The sequence below is a fragment of the Strix uralensis genome, chromosome 7 (assembly GCF_047716275.1).
Source record: "Strix uralensis isolate ZFMK-TIS-50842 chromosome 7, bStrUra1, whole genome shotgun sequence".
In the NCBI taxonomy this organism is placed as follows: domain Eukaryota; kingdom Metazoa; phylum Chordata; class Aves; order Strigiformes; family Strigidae; genus Strix; species Strix uralensis.
Window position 1 is genome coordinate 16,382,081 of NC_133978.1, and position 22,944 is coordinate 16,405,024.

Genomic DNA, 22,944 nt, shown 5'->3' on the forward strand with positions numbered 1-22,944 from the left:
AATGATAGAGTTCTGCTTAGCAGCCACATCTTGGGTTTTAATGCTGCTTGTTGGAAGATCTGGGCTCTTTCTTGTCTGCTTTTGACAACCTGAAAAAAAAATTAAATAAAAAAGCAGAGGGGCAGCTTTAGAAAAGCTGAAAATAAGGCCTTCTAAGTTTTACAGAAGTCAGATTGATTGCCCAGCTCACTACAAATTAATGGAAAAATGTATACCATTCGCAGTGTTGTTTTTTTGTAAGTCTTTCTATGTGTCTAAATAATTTTGTAAATATAATTTCAAATTCGTAGGGTGTTAGACACATTATGCTGTAAAGATGGACCGTTTATGAGAATACGGTTTAATAATACCATTCAAAATGAGAGTATAATTTGTTAGAATAAACAATCCTGCTTTGGAGATTGTGGGTAATGTCTTACCAGAGTAGGTGGAAGAAAAATTTTATGCTGTCTAGGAAGAAGAACCTATTTAGATGACTGCATTATATAAAGTGACATAATCAGTAATGTGGTTTCAGGTCCACTGCCTCAGACTTGGTCAGGTCGCAGATGCAATTATTTTTTTTTCCCCAATTAAAATCTGAAGTTTCAAAAAGTGTTATTTTTGCCTGTATATAATCATATCATAATGACTTAGAATATCATATTCTTTGTCCATACTTGTTTATACCTAGATAATCCCACCATCTTTATGGAGTTTAGAAGCAATACAGACAGTAGAGCTGAATTAGAAGGAGTACAAGGTTTAGAGCCATATTCTTCAAAAATACTGGTATAAGAGAACAACTGGCAATTTTGTTTGTCTTTTTTTGGCTGCTTCCATTGTATTCCTTCCGCTTTCCCTAAAATTATTTGGGAAAAATAGTTACGGAGAGCTTTAAGCTTCTTTTTATAGAAGTGTCCAGTAAATTCTGTATTATTGTTGTGGTTTAACCCCAGCCACTAACTAAGCACTACACAAGCTCTTGCTCACTCCCCACAGCGGGGTGGGGGAAGAGAATTGGAATGGTGGAAGTGAGAAAACTCGTGGGTTGAGTTAAAAACAGTTTAATAATGAAAATAATAAATTGTAATGACAAGCAAAATAACAGAGAGAAATAAAACCCAAGAAAGACAGGTGATGAAAATGAAAACAACTGTTCACCACCAACCGACTGATGCCCAGTCAGTCCCTGAGCAGCACCCCCAGCCAAACTTCCCCCCAGCTTTATCTGCTGAGCATGACGCCATCTGGTCCAGGATATCCCTGTGCTCAGTTGGGGTCAGCTGTCCTGGCTGTGTCCCCTCCCAGCTTCTTGTGCACCCCCAGTCTCCTCGCTGGTGGGCTGGGGTGAGAGGCAGAAAAGGCATTGAGCTGTGTAAGCTCTGCTCAGCAGTAATGAAATCGTCCTGTGTTATTGACACTGTTTCCTGTACAAATCCAAAACATTGCCCCATACTAGGTACTATGAAGAAAATTAACTCTATCCTAACCAAAACCCACACAGAAAATGACAGAAAAGCATAAGGTTTTAGTTTTGTAGCTGAAATCAGCAGATTTATTCTGCACAGATCTGAAGACCAGTATGGCTAAGAGAAAGGTCACAGTTTTTCACCAAGAACTGCACCACAAGAAGCAAAGAAAGGCATATTCTAATGTCATCTTTTGGCATGTGTATAATAAAAAAAACAATGTCAAGCTATTGAACGCACTTGAATATGGGATGTTTGCTTTACATGGAATACCAAGTTGATCCATTAGTACTGATAGTCCCATGCTTCATTATAGTGCATTGTCATGAGCATATATACTGTCCTGGTTATAATTGTGGTAATATTTATACGGTGAGTGAAGAGTTTCCAACTGTAACAAGGACACATGTAGGTAGGGACTTACATGTAAGAAGTTCGTTAGCTGGAACAGAGGGGGTCTTTATGTCACTTACTATTTAAGAGAACAGAAAGGATAGGCAAGGACACATTACGGTTGGTTCTACATGCTGCCCAAGTGATAATGCAGATATGTAGGTTGTGGTTTGAGGTAAAGAAGAAAATTGTATAATAGAATTATAAAATCATAATTTTTGTTTTTTAAGGTTACTTGATGTATTAGTTAATTTACATTTGAGGGTTAAATTAGGACTAGGTTCTGTGAATCTTCCCCCCCCCCCCCCCCCCCCCAATTAATTTCTCCCCCATCCTTCCAGAAAATAGGCAGAGCTCTGTAACTCTAAAGTTATTGACTGAAGAGCAGAAGTGATATTGTGCCTCAAAATTTCTCTCTGGTGGAATCATCTTTGTGCATTTCAACTATATCAGGTTGTGTGACAGTAGTGTCCAGTCTGCATGTATTAATTCCTGAAGTAAGGTTTATAATATCAAAAATATGTATATAGAACATGAAGTGTAGTTGAATTTGTAGCCATATTGGGTGCTATCAGTTTCCTTAGTTGTGTATATACAGTTAAGTTTGTGTACTTTGAGTTGATAAATTCAAGAGAACTTCAATCTGTGAGTAGTAGGTGGTACAATTGCACCCATGGTAGTGATCAAATATTGGTTCTAAGAAGCTACCTCTGCATTTTAGAGTCTTTGTGCTCTCAGTAACTCTTAATTTAATTAAAATACTGCTATCATAAAAAGTGTAAGTACCTTTTCAGTAATTATTTTTCACTTATTACGTACTTCAGTCTCATGGTTTGTGTTGTACATTTTGAATGTGTAAACTCTGCTTGCTAAGCCCTGAACTTGCAGTTCTCTAGCATCACTGTTAGTATCTGAGCTCTTCTTATGTTTCTTAATTCACCAGTGTCTACTCATTATGTACAGAATAGGAGTTGTGATGGTTCCAAAACCTGAATTGCTCTGTTGGAAAGGTTGTTCCACATGTATCTGAAAATACAGTCTTAGAGAAAAACACTTTATGTCTTGTTAGCCAGGTCTTCTTTAGGAAACACTTGTGATAGTGACTGAAATGAAAGTTGAAATGTCCTGTGAAAGCAGTATTTTGAAGGAGAAATGTTAACTAAATGGTGGGTGTTTTATTGTGAAGGAAAGTATATCAGTTAAGTTGCAAACATTGGCCTAAAAAGATTACATAATAATAAAAAGTAATAGCGGAGCAGGATGGAGGAGGAAGCGGTAGAAGTGAATCGGTGAAACATAAAGGTGTAACAAGCACTGTGATGTTGAGCACATTCTTGAACAGATACTAGAAAGTTTGAAGATCCTTACTGCCTACAAATCTTAGCTATTCCATTTTTTTTCCTTCTGAATCTTCAGCTTCCTATAATCAAACTTCTGTGTTTTTGTAGGTGCAGAAGTTTGCTCCAGCTAGCGAGGAGCATCTGTCTCCAGAGCTACAGGAATGGGCACCATATTCACCAAAACGGTCTGCTAGGCACAGTGATGGCTTTGTGACTGCCGCCTTATATGCTGGCAGCATGTCAGCAGGTGAGTGGCAGAACTTGTAGTTACTTTCTAGGAATACCTCAAGGAATTTGTCCATGTTGGACAATATTGGGGATTAGTCATGAGAAGCACAGAACAAACATGACTCACAAAACATATTTCCATGGTCTGTTGTAATCTGAACATGGTCTGCTCAGCTTTGGACTGTAAAGAAGTGAAACCTGTTTAAGAACTGTTAAGAAAACTGAGCAACTCCTGTTTGAAGAATTTGTGTTTCATCAGTTTCTGTGCAGAGGAGTTTAGAATACATTAATGGTGAACAAGGTGTAGCCTATCTGTTAGGGAGACAAATAAGATTTCCAGTATTTTTGAAAGCAAACAGTAAATGGAGGTGTCCCAAGCTTTAGCTGCTTAACTTCTGAAATACTTCCAAGGAAAAAGATTGGATGTTCAGAAAGTGCAACATATTAAGTTCTACCTATTGAAGATCAAATACTTGGAGTATCTCAAGTTGAGTGCCCAAACTGGTTGTGATCTTAATCTGAATTAAAGATTAAATTCCAATGTGTTTGAGATACTAAGCTGCCAAGGAGGGAACTCAGAAGCAGCTCACACAGAAAACAATATAATCAGGTAGAACAGAAAACAGCTAGCATATTGTCCCAGTTGATCAAACAGTTGTTGGTATTGAAATTCATGTTAGGAAGTTTTATATGGGCACTGACTAAATGGAGTGCTTCAGGAGCTAATTAGGGTATCGTATGCCTAGTTGCTTTGAACTAGTCAAGAAGCATTTGGTAAACTTGTTGTTTGGTCTTTAGTGTAGATACTTTCAGCAGTTGCATATGAAACTTGATTTTCAAATCAAGACAATATTGATTTTTTTATGACTTTACCCCCAAGTCTTTGGAAAGCCCCAAAATCCTGCACATTCTAGAAGCAATGAAAGACTTTATTTTTACTGGAGACCGTGAAGGAGGTAATGACTTGTGTATCTGGAACAATGGATAGCTTCAAACCCGGTTGTCCCAATCAATTTTCAGAATGTAGACGTGCTCAAGAGTATCTCAGATCAAAGAAGCTTTTGCTCTTGTTTGATTTCTTTTACTCTTTTCTTTCTCTTTCTTTCTCTTTTAATAATAGTAGAAAAAGTATTAGAAGGTATTATTTCTCATTAAAAGTTTTATCTTATGATACCTTTGCATAGTAACCCAGCCACTTCAACCCTACGTTAGAAAATACGATTATATGTCTTGAAATGGGAACAAGTTTTTGCTACTGTAATCTGTGCTGCCAACTCATTTAAGAGGAAATTGGTAAGATAGGCTTTGGTTGAGTACTGAAGGAGGAGTGAACTTAAAAGAACAGCTTGAGTAATAAGTTTCATAAATAAAAATTGAAATACTGTAATTTAAGGTCATAGGACACACTAGAAGTGGAAGTCTTTGAGACAACAGAAGAGGAACAAGAATCAGCTGCAGTCAGTTCAAGTACCAAATAAAAACTTGCATTCCTGCCAGATGACTATTCAGAGAGAAATGCAGAATTTTTGTTGCTTTATAAAAAAGTTTAATACTTGAAAACAGAGAAAATCGTGTTGTTATCCGTACATATTAAAATGGTACACTGTGAATGACTACATTTTTGGTGATATGATCCACTTTATTATAAACCAGATTTAAAATATGCATGTACTACTTAAAAGGTGTCACATGATGCTTAATGTATTTGTCTGATGCTAATAATTTTTATTTATAGATACATACTCATACATGCAAATGTCATAATACATAATTATATAATTATTTAAATATATTTTAAATCTGTAGTTTCTATGCTAATGCTGGTAAGAATATGTTTTTATAATCTTAAGCAGGGACAGTACCAAGAAGCTTAGCACCGTGCCCTGCAGTAACTGCTATCATGAGAAATCCAGTCTATACTGCCTGGAGCCATAGAGTTCACACCAGCAATTGCCCATCAGTTGCCAGCCAAATATGCCATCAGCATCTGCATCCCAGGTGTTTTGAAATTTATATCTCCTTATGTTTTTGTTTTCATTATGATGAAATTGCTTCTAGTAGTTGTCCTATACAGTGCAGAGTGAAACAAGCTACTGTTGTGTGTTATTTTGATCCAGGGTTCTCAAAACCATTATTGTGTAGAAGTTATGTGCCTCTTGCTTTCATGTCTTTTCTTAACTGATGGATTAGGTTTCCCTCTACTCCACTGGCTGATATTGACAAAGAAATTTATTTTTTTAATGAATTAATTTCTAATGTTTCTAATGTTTCTAATTTTCTTCTTGTTTTTGCCAAAACAAGTAAAGCCTTCCCCTTTTTTTGTAGCACTCTAGGATATTTTTCCTTTTGACTTCTCTTAATTCAGAAAATGATGGGACAATTTGGAAGTGGGAAGGAGAGGAACATTAATTTTATTCAGTAACTCATGGATAACCAAAACTTTTTTGTTGGCCAGTTTGCTATTTGCTGAGGTGCTTTGCCCAGTTCTAAATGTTGCCCTATTCTCCTTTTTTTTGGATGTAGTTCCCAGCATCAAGGTCGCCTGAGTTTGGACCTAAGTCATAAACACTCCAATGACTACTCTGAAAATACACGTTCAAGAGCATCTCATGGCTCAAATTCATTACCATCCAGTGCAAGACTTGGTAACTAGCTTTTCTGATTTATTTCCTGTGGGACTCCTTTATGTTGGAGACAAAGAACAAATGGAAAATTCCTTAAGTACATGCATTATGGGATTGTCATAGCTAGTGAAGCCTCAAGGCTCCCTGTGTTCTGTGCTTCATTTTTTGTGGTTTTATGACTAAAGGTGTTTTCTGGAAGTAGCTGTGTTTAATTCATTCTTTACAGTCTCTTTAAAATGCTCTGTGTGTGTGTGTGTGAGTGATTCTTCTTTCCGTGCCTGTTACTGTTTGAAAGTACCCTTATTGAGATGGGAGGCCCAGCCAAAGTATTTCTGAGGTTCAGTGAGGTGTAGAGAAGAAAAGGAGAGAACCTCCAGACCTAAAGATCAAGGATGACTAATGGCCTAATGTAAATTGTATTGTTGGAAGATAAATTAAACTTTTGTGTTTACTTGATTGACTTGTAAGATTGTTTATGCCTATCCTAGTAATATCAAAGCAAATGCATGCTTTGTAGCAATGACCAATGACCAGAGGCCATTTGAATACTCATTGAAGAAGTAGAATCTCAGCGTACTTTTTTGTTCAATGTAGTTGCTTTAACTTTTGTCATAATGTTTTCTTGTTGTAAAAATAGGTTCTTCAAGTAACTTGCAATACAGAACAGAACGAATTAAGATCCCTTTAACACCAAGATATCCAAGGTCCATGATGGGCTCTGACAGAGGTGAACTATTTCATAAGTAATCTTGGTCGTACTATTTTCAGTATTACCAATCTGAAGCCTTTGCAGTTGTTAAATCAGGTTGCACTAAAAGCTAAATATGACAGTTTTATTAAAGTTACAAAATCTGCATTTTGCTACAGAAAGGTAAAAAAAAAAAAAGAAACTTTCTAATAGCAGTTGATTTTTCTGTTAGTTGACTCAAGGACGTGGCATGCGAAGAAAGAAATGCACAAAAAAAGTAGGAATAAGCATTGCTGTACGTTTTACAGTTGTAGTTTTCTAGAATGATGCCTTAAAAGTTTTAAGTGAGATGACCTGCATTATTTTTTGATTCTTTAAGTATATTATTTTGCATATTATTGTATTACTAATTTTAAATTATATTTTGAAGTGCAGTGTAAATATTTTAGTATTTCACTCTAAAATTGGTTGGTGGAGGATATTCAAAGACATGATACAAATAACATTTGGAGTGCTGGAGAGCTGTAGAATTTGGAGTTTCATGACAGTAAACAGCAACTGTTTGCTGCCATCACTGGCCAAATGTTCTGTAGCCTTAATGGATTGTATGCAGCAGTTTTCCTAATGGGGCAAATACAGTTCTTACAAAAGGCTTTCATTTGTAATTAGTAATTTGAGATCTATTTTCTGTAGCTTTTTCAGAGGAAGAAAACGGAATATTTCTGTCAGGGCACTTGTCCAGTGAATTACTCAGGGAGAGTACAACTAGGGAAAAGAAACAAACAAAGTCATGTCAAGCTTGTTTGAAATTGCAGAGCTTTCCTGTCTCTGTGTATGATTCATGCTGGGTTTTTTTGGTGTTTTCAGGTGTTTCATAATGTATCTTCTACCCAAAGGAAAGGGCTGTACATAAATATTTTATTTGAAAATAAACCTATATATTTAGTTTTTCTTTTCCTTTCCTGGTTTTTATTATTTTTTCTTTAACTTTGCATTGCTAAGTGTTTTTAGCCATGCATATGGTATAGCTTGTCTATAACCTCCTCTCGTTGAGAATGGCAGTAGTTGTATGCACACTTACAGAGGACAGATTTGGCATATAGTCATTAAGGACAGTAAGTTTGCACCATCTGAAATTAGTTACCTGGTCTCGTTAATAGAGTGTTAGTGAACAGTTGGTCCTCTTTCTTGTCTCAAATGTGTATGGTGTCTTCTACTGCGTCTCTGTAGATCTCCACATGATGACAGAGGCAGTATACTAAAACTCAACTGTTGATTTTCCACAGGCTCGTTGTCACACTCTGAATGTAGCAGTCCCAGCTTGATAACTCCTCCACAGTCACCTCTTAACTTGGAAACATCTTCCTTTGCCAGCAGCCAGTCTCAGAACTCCCTTTCTACATTACCTAGAATTTCCATTAGCCCAGTATCTGTTGGAGAACGTAGAAAAGATAGGTAAGGTCTCCATGTTACTTGTTTTCAATACAGATGTGTTTGATGGAATTTTGTACGTTTGTTTATTGGGCTGAAGGAATGTGAACATTTAATTTAAATGACAAATATGTAGGCACAGAGGTGCATCTCAGGTCCTGTTAGTCGATGTTTTTATTTTCTTTACAAAGTATGTAAGAGATCTTTGTGTGGATTTTTTTCTTCAAAACTGAAGAGTAGATTCTTGAGTTTAGAAAACTAAGGAATTTCATAAGGTTTTTATTTCTTCCATGTTAGATTAATGGCCACACCAAATAAGAGCAGTCTAAATTGGCATACACCCCTTCAGCAGAACTACCTCAGGTGCTTGTTTACAATAGGCTTGTTCAGTACTCCAGAAAACTAAATAAAATTCAGACCTAGTAACATCTGATAGCTAAATATCAGGTGCCTTAGCATTGTAAAATATATACTCTAACCACTGTGCCTTGATTCAATTCCATAACATGAAAAATTGAGGGCATAACTGTGCAAGAAGATATGTACAGATGCAGTTTTACTACTGTGACTGATCCCTTTGGCTGCACCTGGACTGCTGCTAGAAATAACATTAAGTATACGTGTAGCTACTTGCAGAATTTGAACCTGATATGATAGATTTCTTAAAAACATGAGCTTTGTGCTTTAACAAGTTTCTGTATCTCATGATGAATGCTTTCAAAATATGTTGCTTATGGTATCAGTCTTGGACATCTGATTTCATTTTATCATGATCTGGCTAGACTGAATATGTGAAAAAGTTTTCATGAATTCAAAGCATTGAACAGTAAAACACAAATCTGAATCAGGCTTTTACTTACACTAAGGCAGCTGAATGCCATTCTGGCGGTGTAAAGGACCTATGATGTGTTGGAATAGATTACATTTATGGGGACTTCAAGACCCCTTTGTATTGCTTGATTTATGTAAAAGGACTGACCATAAAAAAATGTGAATGATAAAGTAATAAGGATATTCTGTATTCTAAGTTTTCTGGTAGTAATAAAAAGTTATTAATAAAACGCTATATGAAGCTTTGGTCTTGTTTAAAGAATAGGTGACTAAGTCGTTGTAGTAACTCTAGAATGTGTATTGTGTACAAAGGACAATGTGTTTCTTCAGAAGGGAAAGCAAAGAGGTTTTTGTGACCTTTCATTTTTTCTTAACTTCGTGTGACTTCTGTACTCAGTATGTTCAATTTGTGTTCTCATATAAACGTTCCTCTAATTGTCACTTGCAAATTCAAAGTCAGAATTTCTTTTCTCTTTCACATGACTAATGATGTATAATGTTCAGCTGAAAAAGATAGGTTTTTGACACCCCTGTAACTTTGTATCTCTGAGCACAAGGTATGTGTTCTGATCTCTGGGGAATATCAATTTCTGTTAATGTTAAATAGGTGATTGAAGTACAGTCAGGTTCCAGCTTCACTCTTGCTGAGCATATGTGTAAACTGTGGTCTGAATCAGCTTTCTAAAAAGAATATAATTCTGAGTTTTGGGTTTGTGGGGGGTTTTTTATTTGTTTTTTTTATTATTTTTTTAAAGCAAACCAAAAAACTAACACACACAAACAGTTCTTAATTTAGGAAAGTAGCTAATGTAAGTCTATCCTAAGAAAACATTTGAAGATGCCTAGATAGCATTTTAAATGGTTATTTGGTCATATAATTCTTTCTGATCCCCACAAAATAGAAGTAACTCGCTTGGCCTTTCTTCAGATAACAATAATAATGATGCAGATGAAAAAAAAATTATCAGTGTTTCTGTTTGTTCTGTTGATTTTAATTTAAATGAAAATTAAAAGATCTGATCAATTAAGACTTTTTTCTAATCAGTGTTTAGTGATTCTGGCAGGCAGTATGAATGTTATAGAAGAGTGCGCTTCACTTGATTTTAATAACACTGCTTATCAAGTAAGACACCTTTTTAATGTTATAATTCTGTTTTACTTTATTATAGATTCTCTACTACATGCATTTACTAGTTATCTTTCATTTTGTAGTTACCAGAATTCTAAGATACGATCCTGTGCAATTTGTATGAGCTTGATTCTTTCTTGTTCCAATCGAGAACAAAGAAGCCAAATTTAAAAATGCACATAGTAGATGGAAAAGCAGAAGGGTACAATAAATCAAGTTCAGAAAGTTGTAATTTTATTTTTTAATGAGGTAGCATGCCATGATAAATTTTGTGGTATTAAGAAACTTCATACAATATCATGGTTTACATGCTCATAATGAGTAAAAAAAGTTGTTCATAAATTTCAGTTTTCTGGGAGTTAGCACAGGTTAGTTAAGATATGCTAGAAAGAATGTGGGCTTCAGATTAAGTTTGCTAGTAGTAAACCTACCTTAACTCCATTATATCAATAGACAAGCTCTGAGGGCATTACCTCTGAAAGTGATGTTGATGTTTTAAGATTACTGGGTTCCAGAGTTGCATTCATATCAGCAGACAGTTTTTATCTTTTATGCATCAATAAGCTGGCAAACTCTTATGCCTCTGCTGCAGAAGGCTACCAAATAGTTACCTTCAAAGACTGTGGCAATAAGATAATTTATGAAGTGATGTCCTCTGCCCTTAGCCCCAAATCCTGCTCTTTCCAAAAGTAACTTTCCTCAGCCTGGCTCACATAAATAGCAGTGAGTGAAGTCCAGTTAACTCATCTGGTCTCTGAACAGCACAATTAAAATAGTTTAAACAGTTGGCACAATTTAGAGAATGTCTTTATGATGTAATGAAGCGTTAGGAAAGAAAACATTCAAATTAATGCATGTCAAATGTAGTATAATGCTATTAAAATAAAAAATACACCACACCTGGTACCTAAACTGCTTCATTCAGAATGAACTCAACATCATCAACAAGGTGATGCCTTTTGCTATGTAGACGTTACTGAGTTCATAGTAATATGAACCAGCACTTTTTAGGAGGCTACTGTTTTGTTTATACAAACCATGAAGAGACCAGCCCTGTTTGTACAGGTGGATACATCCTAACTATGTGGGGGAGGAAAGGGGAATGTATCGGGCTTTTCTTTTGTATTAGCCATTCTCTTGTTATGCTTACTAGTGTGTTACTACTGTGTGTCTTTATCTAAGTGTTCTTTTCTTCTCAAATCTTCTACATCTTTCAGATATCTGTTCCGTAATAGGTCTTTTCTGAGAATCCCTGTGGCTCCTAGGCCTAGGTTCTCATCACTAAGGAGTTTGAGGTTGGCCTGATATAAGGTTGTCCTTCTCAAGCAGTATTGCGCACTTTGTGCTATTTTACATGTTTGGATAATTGCTCTGAGGAGAATTTGCATGGTAATTGTAATGCTACCATGCAAATTGCTGTCTTAATGGCTTGAGTTTGCAACTGCTTAATTTTCATTACTAATTTATGTTTCCCTCCATACAAATACGAAATCTGATATTTGTGCATTGTTGTCCTTTGGTTTACCACCTTATTATTTATGATGTTTATTTTCACTGGCAATAAAGACTCCCAGCATTTATATTTGTAACATACCTTTCTGGAATATGGTTTGTAAATGACATATTATATACAGTGGTTTAGTTACTTTTATATAATATGCATCTGGAAGCTTCTTTCCTACCAACTTCACCACCATACTATTTATAATTCATATTTACCATAATGTTTTAGAGCAGTTGTGTACTCAGTTTACATTTACTTCTGCCACTGTATGTTGCATGTTGAATGCAGTTAAGAAAGTTGGCAGTAATTTTTTTAAGTAACTGTTTAAACCTATTTTATTATTACAGTTCAGACAGACATAAAGTATTGCATGTAACTTTGACATTGTGATGGTTCAAGTGCAATTTTGTCCAAATCAGTTTTAACTATCTCCTCTAAAAGGCCCTACATGGAAGAGCCACGTCATGTTAAAGTGCAGAAGGGTTCTGAGCCTCTAGGGATTTCCATTGTGAGCGGAGAAAATGGTGGAATATTTGTCTCTAAAGTAACAGGTGGGAGCATTGCCCATCAAGCTGGCCTTGAGTATGGTGATCAGTTACTAGAGGTAATTGTTTGCTTACTATTCCTGTGGCTTAATAAATCAATTCATATGACTCCAGCCATAACTGCCTTCCCCGAAAGACTATCTTGTGAAAGCTTGTGTGCTGTGAGATGTAGCAAAGGATACTCTCTATTGTAATATTCTAGTAATCGTGATTGTTGTGACTTTTTGTCAGGCTTTATCATAAAATAATGCCTTTTGATGACAGATCTGCATTACATCTTACATAGATATAATTTAATTTTATATTAATATATTAGATCCTAAGCTAGCTAGTTTCTGTACTTAAAACCTAGTGAAATATAGTCCTAACACCATACTCTGCCTGATAAAATGAGTAAATATTCAAGCAGCTGGCTTGTACTGAGTTTCATGCTGCTGTTGCTGTGGCATATCCTTACCTGAGATACCTGGTTTAAAAAATACTCGGGTAGGCTTCAGATTAGCTACAGTCATGTTTTTGCCTACAGTATTAAATAAACATGTGGAGGAGCATTTTGTAAAGTACAGAGGTATTTTGTAAATGCTAGATCTGTTCATGCTTGTGTATATTAAAGCATCTTCTGTTGCACAGTGTGTGGATGATACTACAGTGGGCCTAAATGGATCATGGATCTGAATTTACCTTTAAATCCTGAATTTCTTCAGATCGGTGATCTGAACCAACTTGTATTTAATCAGTGATATCAAATCATAATGCAGCTCAGCATACATATGTCTTTCAGTAGTGAAAAGATTTTTGAATTCATGCTCAAGTTACCAAATATTTTAAAATTACAGTGATTCCTTCCAAGGAGTAAACTCTAAGAATCATTGTATAGCAGCATTTCCATTCTCCTATTTACCCCAGTGGAAATAAGTCAACTTTTAGACATTAAATTAATCAGGAGACTAAAAGAATGATTTTGCTAGTTTCTGTCAGAAAACTTGACATCCTGGCTTTTGCATTTTTTTCATAGTTCAACGGAATAAATTTGAGAAATGCTACAGAGCAACAGGCTCGACTAATCATTGGACAGCAGTGCGACACGATTACTATTCTGGCTCAGTATAACCCACATATGTATCAGCTTGGCAATCATTCACGATCAAGGTAAGGCTGGCTAGACTTTGAAAAAGCTACTTGCTGGTCCATGCAGTTATTTAGCTAGTAGATAACTTCTGTACAGGTAATGCGTTTGCAAACAGCAGCAAATTTGTGCTGATAAGTGTGTTTGCTTAGAAAAGTAATGTGTGAATACATGCTTGTCAAAAAGAAAAGAAAAATGCTTGATGCTTTACTGTATTTTCTCTTATTTGGACATAATCCTTAGATGCATTAAACTAAAAGCAAAAATTACTTCTTCCTAGGCTTATGAGATTCTAGTACTTCAAATTGGTTTTAAATTTTTTTTATAGTTGAAGCTTCCAAAAACTAATTAGAGAAGGCATATGACCTAGTGAAATTATCCATCCTGTTTTCATGCATGATCACACTTCAAAACTGATCTTTATCTTTCTCTTAGACTTATGGTGAACATATGTTATTTGGCATGCTGGTTGGGGTTTTAGGTTTTTTTTCTTACTTTATACTTGATTTACGGCCAAATTAAAAACTTTGTCTGTGTGGAAAATATTTGGCATTGGTGAAACACTAACTCACCAGTCTTTTATTATTTTTTTTTTTTACTCTTAGTTCTCGCCTAGAACCTGTGAGTAATCATTCTACCCCTCAAGGCAGTGGAGCTGCAACGCCTGACAATCATTCCGTAATTGATACTGTGAGTGAACAGGATGAAGGAACAATGACACCCCCATCCAAACAAACCACACCAACTACAAGTCCCCGGAATTCCTTAAGGTAGAGACTAAAATTTTTGCCGTAAGGACAAAAAATTATCAGGGTGGATGTGAAGGATATTAAAAAAGAAAGTGTGCTTCTTTGAATGCTGTGTCTGGTTGAAATAAGTCAGACAAGTTAAGTGAACCCCAGGTTAAAAGTACGTGTTTTCAGACTGGTTTTGAAAGACAGGGTCTGCAAGGAGTGAAGAACATTTACTACAAGATTAGTTCTGCAAGGAGCATGATGTTCATCTTAAAAGACTGTATCTGTAGGTGACTTATTTTGAATAATAATTATGTAAATATATGTTCTTCAGATGACTAGTTGATTGTACGTAATGCAAGTTTTTAAATTGAAGTACATGTGTTTTTTTCTCCCTGTCAAAAGGGGCCCTGTGGACACAAGCAAAAGGACTCTTGAACCTAGAACTGTTGTTGTTAAAAAATCCCAAGTGGATCTTGGGATCCAGATATGTGGTGGAAACCTCTATGGAATATTTGTCTCAGATGTAGATGATGATAGCCCAGCAAAAGGACCTGATGGACTAGTGTTGGGTGACATGATACTTGAGGTAAGCTATTAAGAAAAGTCTGCAGAATACTGGCAAAATGTCTAGGATGGTATAAAGAGGAAGTTGTTCAAAGAATCGTGCTGTCTCACAATGGGAGGTGTTCTGTGAATCTTGAGTTCCTCCCACAAAACCCGGATAAGAATGGTGAGAATGCATAACCTTCATTCTGGCTGCAACACATGAAGAGCTGGATGATGCGGACCTGGAGAACTACCACTGCGGAGACCACAAGTTCCAAACAAGTTGGAAGGGCTAATGTATATCCACTTGGAATTATGAACACCTGCTCTCTTCATTTAAATAGGAAGCCTTGAATCCAAGTGCTGTACATAGGAGAAAGGCAAGGATATGAAACATAGCAAAACAGAGAACAATATTGATCTTATCACTATGAAATTCTAATGAGAGTTCAGGGGAAGCCATGTAATACATCTTTGACTCTGGTTTCTGTATCTGAAATGAGAATATTTATCTGCTTGGCAGGACTATTAAGGCGATAAACGCATACGTTTTTATGAGCTTCTTAGATACAACTGAGCATTGAGACTGTCTGAGCACTGAGATTCTCCCATTGCGCCTCCAGTATCCAGATGGAGATTTTGCTTTGCAGTTGTGTTTCTGACTTCCCTCAGACCACTTGCTTTCCTTAAAAATATTAATTTCTTTCTAGTGTGAATTTTATGATTCTCAGTTTACACTTTGAAAACTATTTTAAAAAGTGCAGACTCTGTCTCACGGTGCACGTCTGCTATGTTCACTCGAGTATTTTGTTTACCACCCCCATGTCTGTCTCCTGCTAGACATCTTAAGGTGCAAGCTGTACTAGAGTTAGGTGGCAAGATTTACTTATAGACAGGGCTTGCCAGTGGGAAAAACAGACTCATTTTGCATGTTTTTCAAGCGCACCTAATTCTATTGCCTGTTAAGATACAATTTCACACCTAAGGCTTTGTGTTTTGTGTTTTGCAGTATGGGTCCATTGATATGCGAAATAAAACAGCTGAGGAAGCTTATCTTGAAATGTTGAAGCCTGGAGAAAACATCAAAATAAAGACTCAATACAGAATAGAAGAGTTTAATAAGATAAAAGAGCTTCCTGGAGATGGATTCTATATCAGGTATTTGAGTGTGACTGGTAATGACAGCATAAGGCTGTTAGGATAATATGCGGACCATTGTGAGAGAGATAGTACATCAGTTTTACCACATTTTTTAAATTCAGGGTTTAATAATTTATCCCAGCTAGTCTCTGACAATGAGTACACAATCTGTAGCATAGTAAGTCTGCACGTTTCGCTGTAAACTTGTGTGCTCTTGAAATTTAGTGTGCCACTAATCTGTTAACTTTTTCAAAATAAGTATGCATAGTCTTCCCTTGAGTTGATGGAGATCAGTTGCAGAGCCTATTTATGTCTTCCTTTCCAGAGCACTTTATGACCGTCTGGCAGAGGTGGAACAGGATTTAAGCTTTAAGAAGGATGACATTTTGTATGTTGATGACACTCTACCACAGGGAAACTTTGGTTGCTGGATGGCTTGGCAACTAGATGAGAATGCTCAGAAGCTGGAAAGAGGACAGATTCCAAGTAAATATATGTGAGTGATTTCAGTTACAGTATTTATCTTACAGTCTTTAAAAGTCTGACTAGTGAGATGTGGTATAAAAGGCTTGTTTGCTTCTATTCTCTCTGGGAGATACTAATTCTTAGACATGTCATTTTAGGGATGACATATTTTAATAACATGGAATTAAATACATTGAATTCCATCAAGTTGTTTTTAATGCTACTAAATAGTAAACTAGAAATGGAAACGATACACAGACCAGTGTTGTCATAGATAATTCAACAACAAAAGTGAGAGTAACCACAGCAGAAAATAGCCTGGAATCCAAGGTTATCACAGTTGTTCTTGGAAAGCATCAGTGGTTTTAGTTATCTGTGCACAGCAGTGTTATTAGAAGACTGTGTATCCACCACAATCTTGTAATGTTGGTAGACCAGTGAAGAGGAGTATGCAAGAACTAAAATTTTTACATCATTACTGAAATCACATTAGTTGTCACTCAGTGATTAAAGTATTTTTTTCATTTTAAGATTACTGGTTTTCTGCTTTGCTTTTCTTCTAATACTCTTCTCTCCATGTCATAACTCAAAAGTCATCCTGACGGTGGGACAACGGTACTATGTGTAATGTGTGGAAGTACCATATATATATATATATGTGTGGACCCATACACTTCACTGATAGACTTGTTACTGGAAGTTGGTAAAACCAACTACATTTTACATGTGTTATGTGGCCAAAGTACTTGTGCTGATATAAAATAAAACTCTTATTTTGGATTGCTAATAAGTTATTTGTAAGAATGAGTATAACATGCAGCTTCATAGAAAGAGTGGGATCTTCGTTTCTGTGCCAAGGCTGACTTTACCGGCAAGTAGGTGCTTACTGCTGCTTCTGCCTTGAGAATTTTGCCCTGCCTGTCAGAGTGGGCATGCTGCTATTTGTATTGTAAGAATTCTGAGGAAATGATGTATGGGGTTTTCAGATGCTTATTACTTGTTTGTTTCTGATTAATTTTCTGTGATGAAGATACTCAGGCTGATGCTTGAGACAAGAATTTCCAGTGTGTTCCAGAAGCAGCGGTGATACTGTTTGTAGAAAAAATTTAAAAAGATAAGTTTAAATGCCAACCATTTAGTCTGTTTCATTATAGGATGGATCAGGAATTCTACAGGAGACACAGCATGTCTGAGGCTAAAGATGAAAACAGCTCATCTAAGACATTGTCAGCAGCAGCACGGAGGTCATTCTTTAGAAGAAAGCATAAACACAAGCGAAGTGGTTCCAAAGATGGAAAGGATTTACTGGCTCTTGATACAATCAGTACAGATTCAATTCCTTTCTTAGACGGCAAGTACCTTTCTTATACTGGGAAGGGGGTTGCCTTTCCTTCTCTCTCATTTTAAACAGCTGCAGCATGACACAATGAATAATGTTGCTTTCTGAATACAAATGGTGATCATACGTCCCATCACATACGGTGCCTTTAATAACAACATTTTTTTTGTATATACCAAGCCAGAGTTTTTCAAATAAAATTTTTTTGGTAATTTATTCCTAGATCTGTTAGCATCAATGTTTCATTTGCAGAGGGGGATTGCTTTTTGATGCAGGGTTTTGATCTTCCTTTCAACTATTTAATTTCTGTCCAGGTCACCTAGTCTAGACAGAAATCCTGGGCACCACTCAAAAATCTTCACTTCTGTTTCTTCCCTCCTCTACAAAAATCACATTGGTTAGAATGCTTACTTCCTTGTAAGAGCTCAACAAACCAAACCAGAAAAAACAAATATCATGTCTTGTTTACACTTTCAGGAAAAAGTAGGAATGATTGGTTTAAAAGTTTGGTTGAGGGTTGGGGGGGAGAAGCACCAGGTTCAATTTGAAAAGTTTCAATTTTAAGCTGTCAAGTGGAGAAAATTGCAATAATGGCTCGTGGGCATTTTTTGTACTTGTCAAGGCCTTTATCCCGTGCAAGGGAGTTGTTTTCATAATTACTGTTAGGGTCCTTCTCCTTATCTGGGGAATGCCAAGAAAGTAATTTATACTTTTAAAAGTAAATCTTCTGTGTTTGTAGATTCTGCAAGTCTGGCATATCAGCGTGTACAGAAAGTGGACTGTACCTCTCCTAGGCCTGTCCTTATTCTAGGACCTTTACTTGATGCTGTGAAAGACATGTTGGTCAAAGAATCCCCTGGAAAATTTTGCAGATGTCCTCTTGGTAAGTATGCAAATATAACCAATTTATTCTTGCTTAGAATACATGATAGTAACATCTATATAAGAGAATTAAATGATAGCGCAAACATGGAAGAACCCCCAAGAATCTGAATTTGCAGACGTTGTTTCGTTAGCCTTGTTCTGTGCCTAAGGAATAGTAATTAAAGTGGATCTCTTCTTCTGTGAAACAGAGGTTATGAAAGCTTCCCAACAAGCCATTGAACGGGGCGTGAAGGATTGTCTGTTTATCGATTATAAACGGAGGAGTGGACATTTTGATGTGACAACTGTGGCTTCAATAAAAGAGATAACAGAAAAGGTCAGTCATTTCTAATGCTGTAGTTCTTTGTACAACTTGCAATATATGGTCATACTATGTTGGGGGGATGGAAATTATGTTAGTGTTGTCCTCCTTTAAGGCATTCAGACACTTGTTCCCTAGGCTGCTGAGTAAAATAAAAGTTACCTCTCTTTGGCATGTAACTGTTTAAAGATTATTTTATGCAAGCTCACCTTTGTAGAAACTAGGAATGTCCATATTCTTTTACAGTATTTTTAAATAAAATTAGAAGTTATTTTCTTAGATTCCACAGATTCCACCCCTTGTCCCCCAAACAAAGATTTAGTTTTCTTAACTATTTCATTTAATGCAGTCATATAGAACATAAACATCATAATACTCCTGGAGACAGATGTTAATTAAAATCTGTACATTGCTTATAGTTTTCTGTCAAACCACACAGAAGTCTTATTACTTTAATGCCTCTGTTTGCTTATGACTTCTGAAAGAGAAAATTAATACTTAAATTTGGAAAAATGTATTGCATATATTTTTAATCTGAGTTTTCATTTCATTAGTTCTTCAAATACTTTTATTTCTATCAATCTGTGCTTTTGGTACTATGAATGAAATTTCTTGCGGTTTTTCATCTTCTGTCTTTTGTTGTAAATCCTTTGGGTACAAATTGCTCAGTAGCCCCAAAATGCTAAATGTGTAGCAAAATTATATTGGGTTGCTATGGTTTAAGTAGGGGAAGAAATGGGGGATTTGCATGTCTGCTTGTGCTCTTTAACTGAATCAGTGTTTTGCATTTACATTTGATCTTAGGATTGTCATTGTCTGCTTGACATCGCTCCTCATGCCATTGAACGGCTCCACAGTGTTCATATCTACCCTATTGTAATTTTTATTCGCTACAAAAATGCTAAACAAATCAAGTAAGTCTGTGTGGGTTATAGTTCAGGGGTGTTTATTTTAGCTTAAAATAAGCTTGTTACCTTTATTTTTTCTTTCATCCTAGTCATCTTAAATCTCTTTAAAATGTGGAAATTAATCCATATAAAAACCGCTGTGAGGTAAATGGTCTTAACTTCATTTTGGTTGCATGACAATTAAGTGAATCTTTCAAAGAAATCAAACAATGTAGACTAAACTGTACATACTCCAGGGGGCACTCAGATCTTTCCTGCTCGCCTTTGTATTAAACCGTAAGACAGATATGGGTGAGATCCATTGAGGATTAAGTGGTGACCGTGACAAAGAGCTATTCTTCATCTTCTCAGCAGGGCCAAATGTGTGGATGCAGTGCCAACTGATTTGTAACCTCTGCTTTCCCACCTTCATTCTCCAGTGAAAACGGCAAGGGAAGTCCCCTTTTGCCATGGAGTGTATATACCGTGGTCGTCTTGGGCTGTGCTCCTTCAGTAATTGCAAAGTTCCTGCTCAAATATAGCCAGGAACAGAACACGGGAGTTAGAAAGCCCAGTCCCTCCCCTAATGTTTGAGTAAGCCTTTACACGTTTTGGTAGATTGATTTGGCAAGAAGTGACATAATCTCCCAATGTAAGTATTAAGAAAGTTTTGTTGAGAGATCTTCTATTTGTGCTATCTTCATTTTGAAAGTTGAAGACTTCTTATATTCTTGATCTGTGGGTGAATTTGATGACTGTCTATTTAATAAAGAAGGTAAGCATCACCACTTTCAAGTAGAAGCAAGGCATAAAGCAATCTGGTGTATTTCATTATCACTGTAGGATCACACACTTCAATGATAAATGGAACTGTCATGTCTTCAGCCCCTTTGGAAATGGAATGGTGACCATTACAGCTGTTTTCTTTTTTTGGAAAGTGACAGAGAGCGATTGAACTAGACAATCAAGGATTTCTAGTAGTCATCAAAATGCAATGGCACATTGTCTGTGCCTGTTATGAGCACCAAAGGTTTTTCCAAACAGCCTTTTTGATATAATTCTATTACAGTTCTATTGGAATTCTCTGAAATGCGTCACAGCAGTGATAGATTAGTAGTGATTTTTTTAATTTATTAAATAAAATTGTTCTTCTTTTCTCACTGCTGTAATAACCTATGCGTATATTATTTCAATACCTATCTATATGACCTTACTAGTTGATTATAAGTTCTGCTTTCTTTTAAAGAAATCCCCTACTGGGGGCCGGAAGTCAGATTTGGAGGAGACTGTTACAAGCCTTGATTGGAGTGAATTTTTTTTTTTTTTTACCATTTATATTTCTCTATTTTTTTTTTAAATTTTATTTCCAACAGTTTGTATAATGGAAAAACAGTTATCTCAAAAATTTGTCATATATAAGATGACATAGAAATGTTCTATTTGCTCAACACTTGATACCTCAAGCCCCTAAAAGAGCAGTACTTGAGCCCAGCTTTGTGTAGGGAGTGCTGGAGTGTATATGAGATGATGATCCGATTCACATGAACTGAAAAAAAATTATATTTTCTCCTTCAACCCTCTCCCAGTTTCTGAGACTTTAAAGAAATACTGTCTTGGCCTGATAGCAAATAAATTTGTTAGCAGTGAAATGATCCTTATGACTATGCTGATACTGCTGAAACACAGTAGATGGCACTCTATGTGTAAGATTATGCTTGCAAATTAATTAGCCTTTCACATTCACCCAACTGGAGGTAATCATTTCAAGTCCATTAGAAAAAATAAAAATACTCTTATACAAGGTCTTTCTTTTTTTTTCTTTCTTTTTTTGCAGAGAGCAAAAAGACCCAATCTTCCTGAGGGACAAAGTTACACAAAAACATTCCAAAGAACAGTTTGAGACAGCTCAAAAAATAGAACAAGAGTATAGCAAGTACTTTACAGGTTAGTATTTAATCAACATTTCACTAAGAACACAGTGGCAATTGAATCCATTTACAGCATAATTCAAAAGATCCGATGTTCCTTCAAAGAGCACTTTTTTTTTTTTCTCGGCCTTCCCTTTTGGCGAACTCATACTCTGGTGTTTTGTTTTATCGGGAGAGGAAATATCAAGAAATCAGTACTATCCCTTGCTTTTACATGTTCTTGTTTTAGCATGTTATGAATATTCTGACCTCAAGAGATTCTGAAAAAGTTTTATTACAAGCCAGAAGTGTTGGAAGTATGGTCAAGATAATTTGACACAGTGTTGTCAGTTTTATACCATGTAAGGAATTGAAGCTGTTTTGTAATTGAAAAAATCAAACAAAACAAAACCAAACAACAATAAAACCCTGTAGTGTGAATTAATGATTGATTTGTGAGACGTACTTTACATCTTTCGAGAAAGAAAAAAAATTGTCAAAGGTTTCTTGAGCATGTGTTGTAATTTTCAATAATGAAGTTCAACTTCAGAGGCCTTTTTAACGTCATAAAGTATATTATATGAATCTTGGATTGTAGTTAATACTGCATTTTTACCAGAGAAAGAAAACTGTGAAGACTGTCTCTGCTTATTTCAGAGTATATTTCCATATGGTTCCACATACATTGAAAAGAGTAGAGATAAAATTCTAGCTATCTTGATGTGAATGGCAACAAAACTTGAAAAGAAGAAAACAAAAAAAACCCAAAAAACCACCACTAAACCAGCCAAAACCCAACTTTCATCCCCCAAACAACGGGATTCCTACAGAAATGCTTTGAGGCATACCTTGCCAAGTGCAGGGAAGGGAAGGGGAATGTATTCAGTGAAGAGCTGTCTTAGCACATCCTGAGAGAAGCTGCATGTTCTCAACAGAATCAGTTACCTGGCATGTAATAGCCATGCAAATGTTCATTTAAATGGTACATACTTAAACCTTCACAGAACTTGAAATGCGCATGCCCAGATTGCATGTTATCTTCTGCTCCTTGTTAAGTCATTTGTTGCATTTTAATTTCACCCTGATAGTGAAAGTAGCACTCAGTGCAAGGGAGTCTTATGTGTATCTTTCCACATGTCCTGTGGGAAGGGCCTCCCTCTGGTCGTGCCAAGTGCAATGGACTCCAGCTGTCGTCAACATTTCCAGATGCTGGTAGTCAGAGGATTGGTGTTCAAACTGTATTGACATTCAAGCTTGTTGAAATTACAATGTTGTGCATAAAATAAGCCTGTAGATAGGCATGTTGAGCATGGTAGCTTCCTCTTGAAGCTATGTGACACACTCTCTTAGACCTGAGCTCTGTGACTGCTTCATGAAGTACATTTTTTGACTAACGACTTTTTCAAGTTGGCTTTGTTTCCTGTACCAAGTTGTGAGCATGGTGTGT

General features: G+C 36.2%; 1 protein-coding gene across 4 annotated transcripts in view; it reads left to right on the forward strand.

Annotated features, from left to right (window-relative positions):
• Nucleotides 1–22,944, forward strand: part of DLG5 (discs large MAGUK scaffold protein 5) — a 109,513-nt gene that overhangs the window by 83,762 nt on the left and 2,807 nt on the right. Inside the window, exons 17-33 of one of the 4 annotated variants that reach the window (XM_074874543.1) lie at nucleotides 3,293–3,431; nucleotides 5,263–5,410; nucleotides 5,936–6,057; nucleotides 6,674–6,763; nucleotides 8,011–8,179; nucleotides 11,333–11,410; nucleotides 12,061–12,223; nucleotides 13,180–13,313; nucleotides 13,896–14,060; nucleotides 14,430–14,613; nucleotides 15,583–15,731; nucleotides 16,039–16,209; nucleotides 17,333–17,529; nucleotides 18,257–18,400; nucleotides 18,591–18,718; nucleotides 19,508–19,617; nucleotides 21,425–21,534. In XM_074874543.1, coding sequence (XP_074730644.1) covers nucleotides 3,293–3,431; nucleotides 5,263–5,410; nucleotides 5,936–6,057; nucleotides 6,674–6,763; nucleotides 8,011–8,179; nucleotides 11,333–11,410; nucleotides 12,061–12,223; nucleotides 13,180–13,313; nucleotides 13,896–14,060; nucleotides 14,430–14,613; nucleotides 15,583–15,731; nucleotides 16,039–16,209; nucleotides 17,333–17,529; nucleotides 18,257–18,400; nucleotides 18,591–18,718; nucleotides 19,508–19,617; nucleotides 21,425–21,534 — 2,401 coding nt within the window. The remainder of the gene's footprint in view (nucleotides 1–3,292; nucleotides 3,432–5,262; nucleotides 5,411–5,935; nucleotides 6,058–6,673; nucleotides 6,764–8,010; nucleotides 8,180–11,332; nucleotides 11,411–12,060; nucleotides 12,224–13,179; nucleotides 13,314–13,895; nucleotides 14,061–14,429; nucleotides 14,614–15,582; nucleotides 15,732–16,038; nucleotides 16,210–17,332; nucleotides 17,530–18,256; nucleotides 18,401–18,590; nucleotides 18,719–19,507; nucleotides 19,618–21,424; nucleotides 21,535–22,944) is intronic. The other 3 variants (XM_074874544.1, XM_074874545.1, XM_074874546.1) reach the window with 3 other exon arrangements.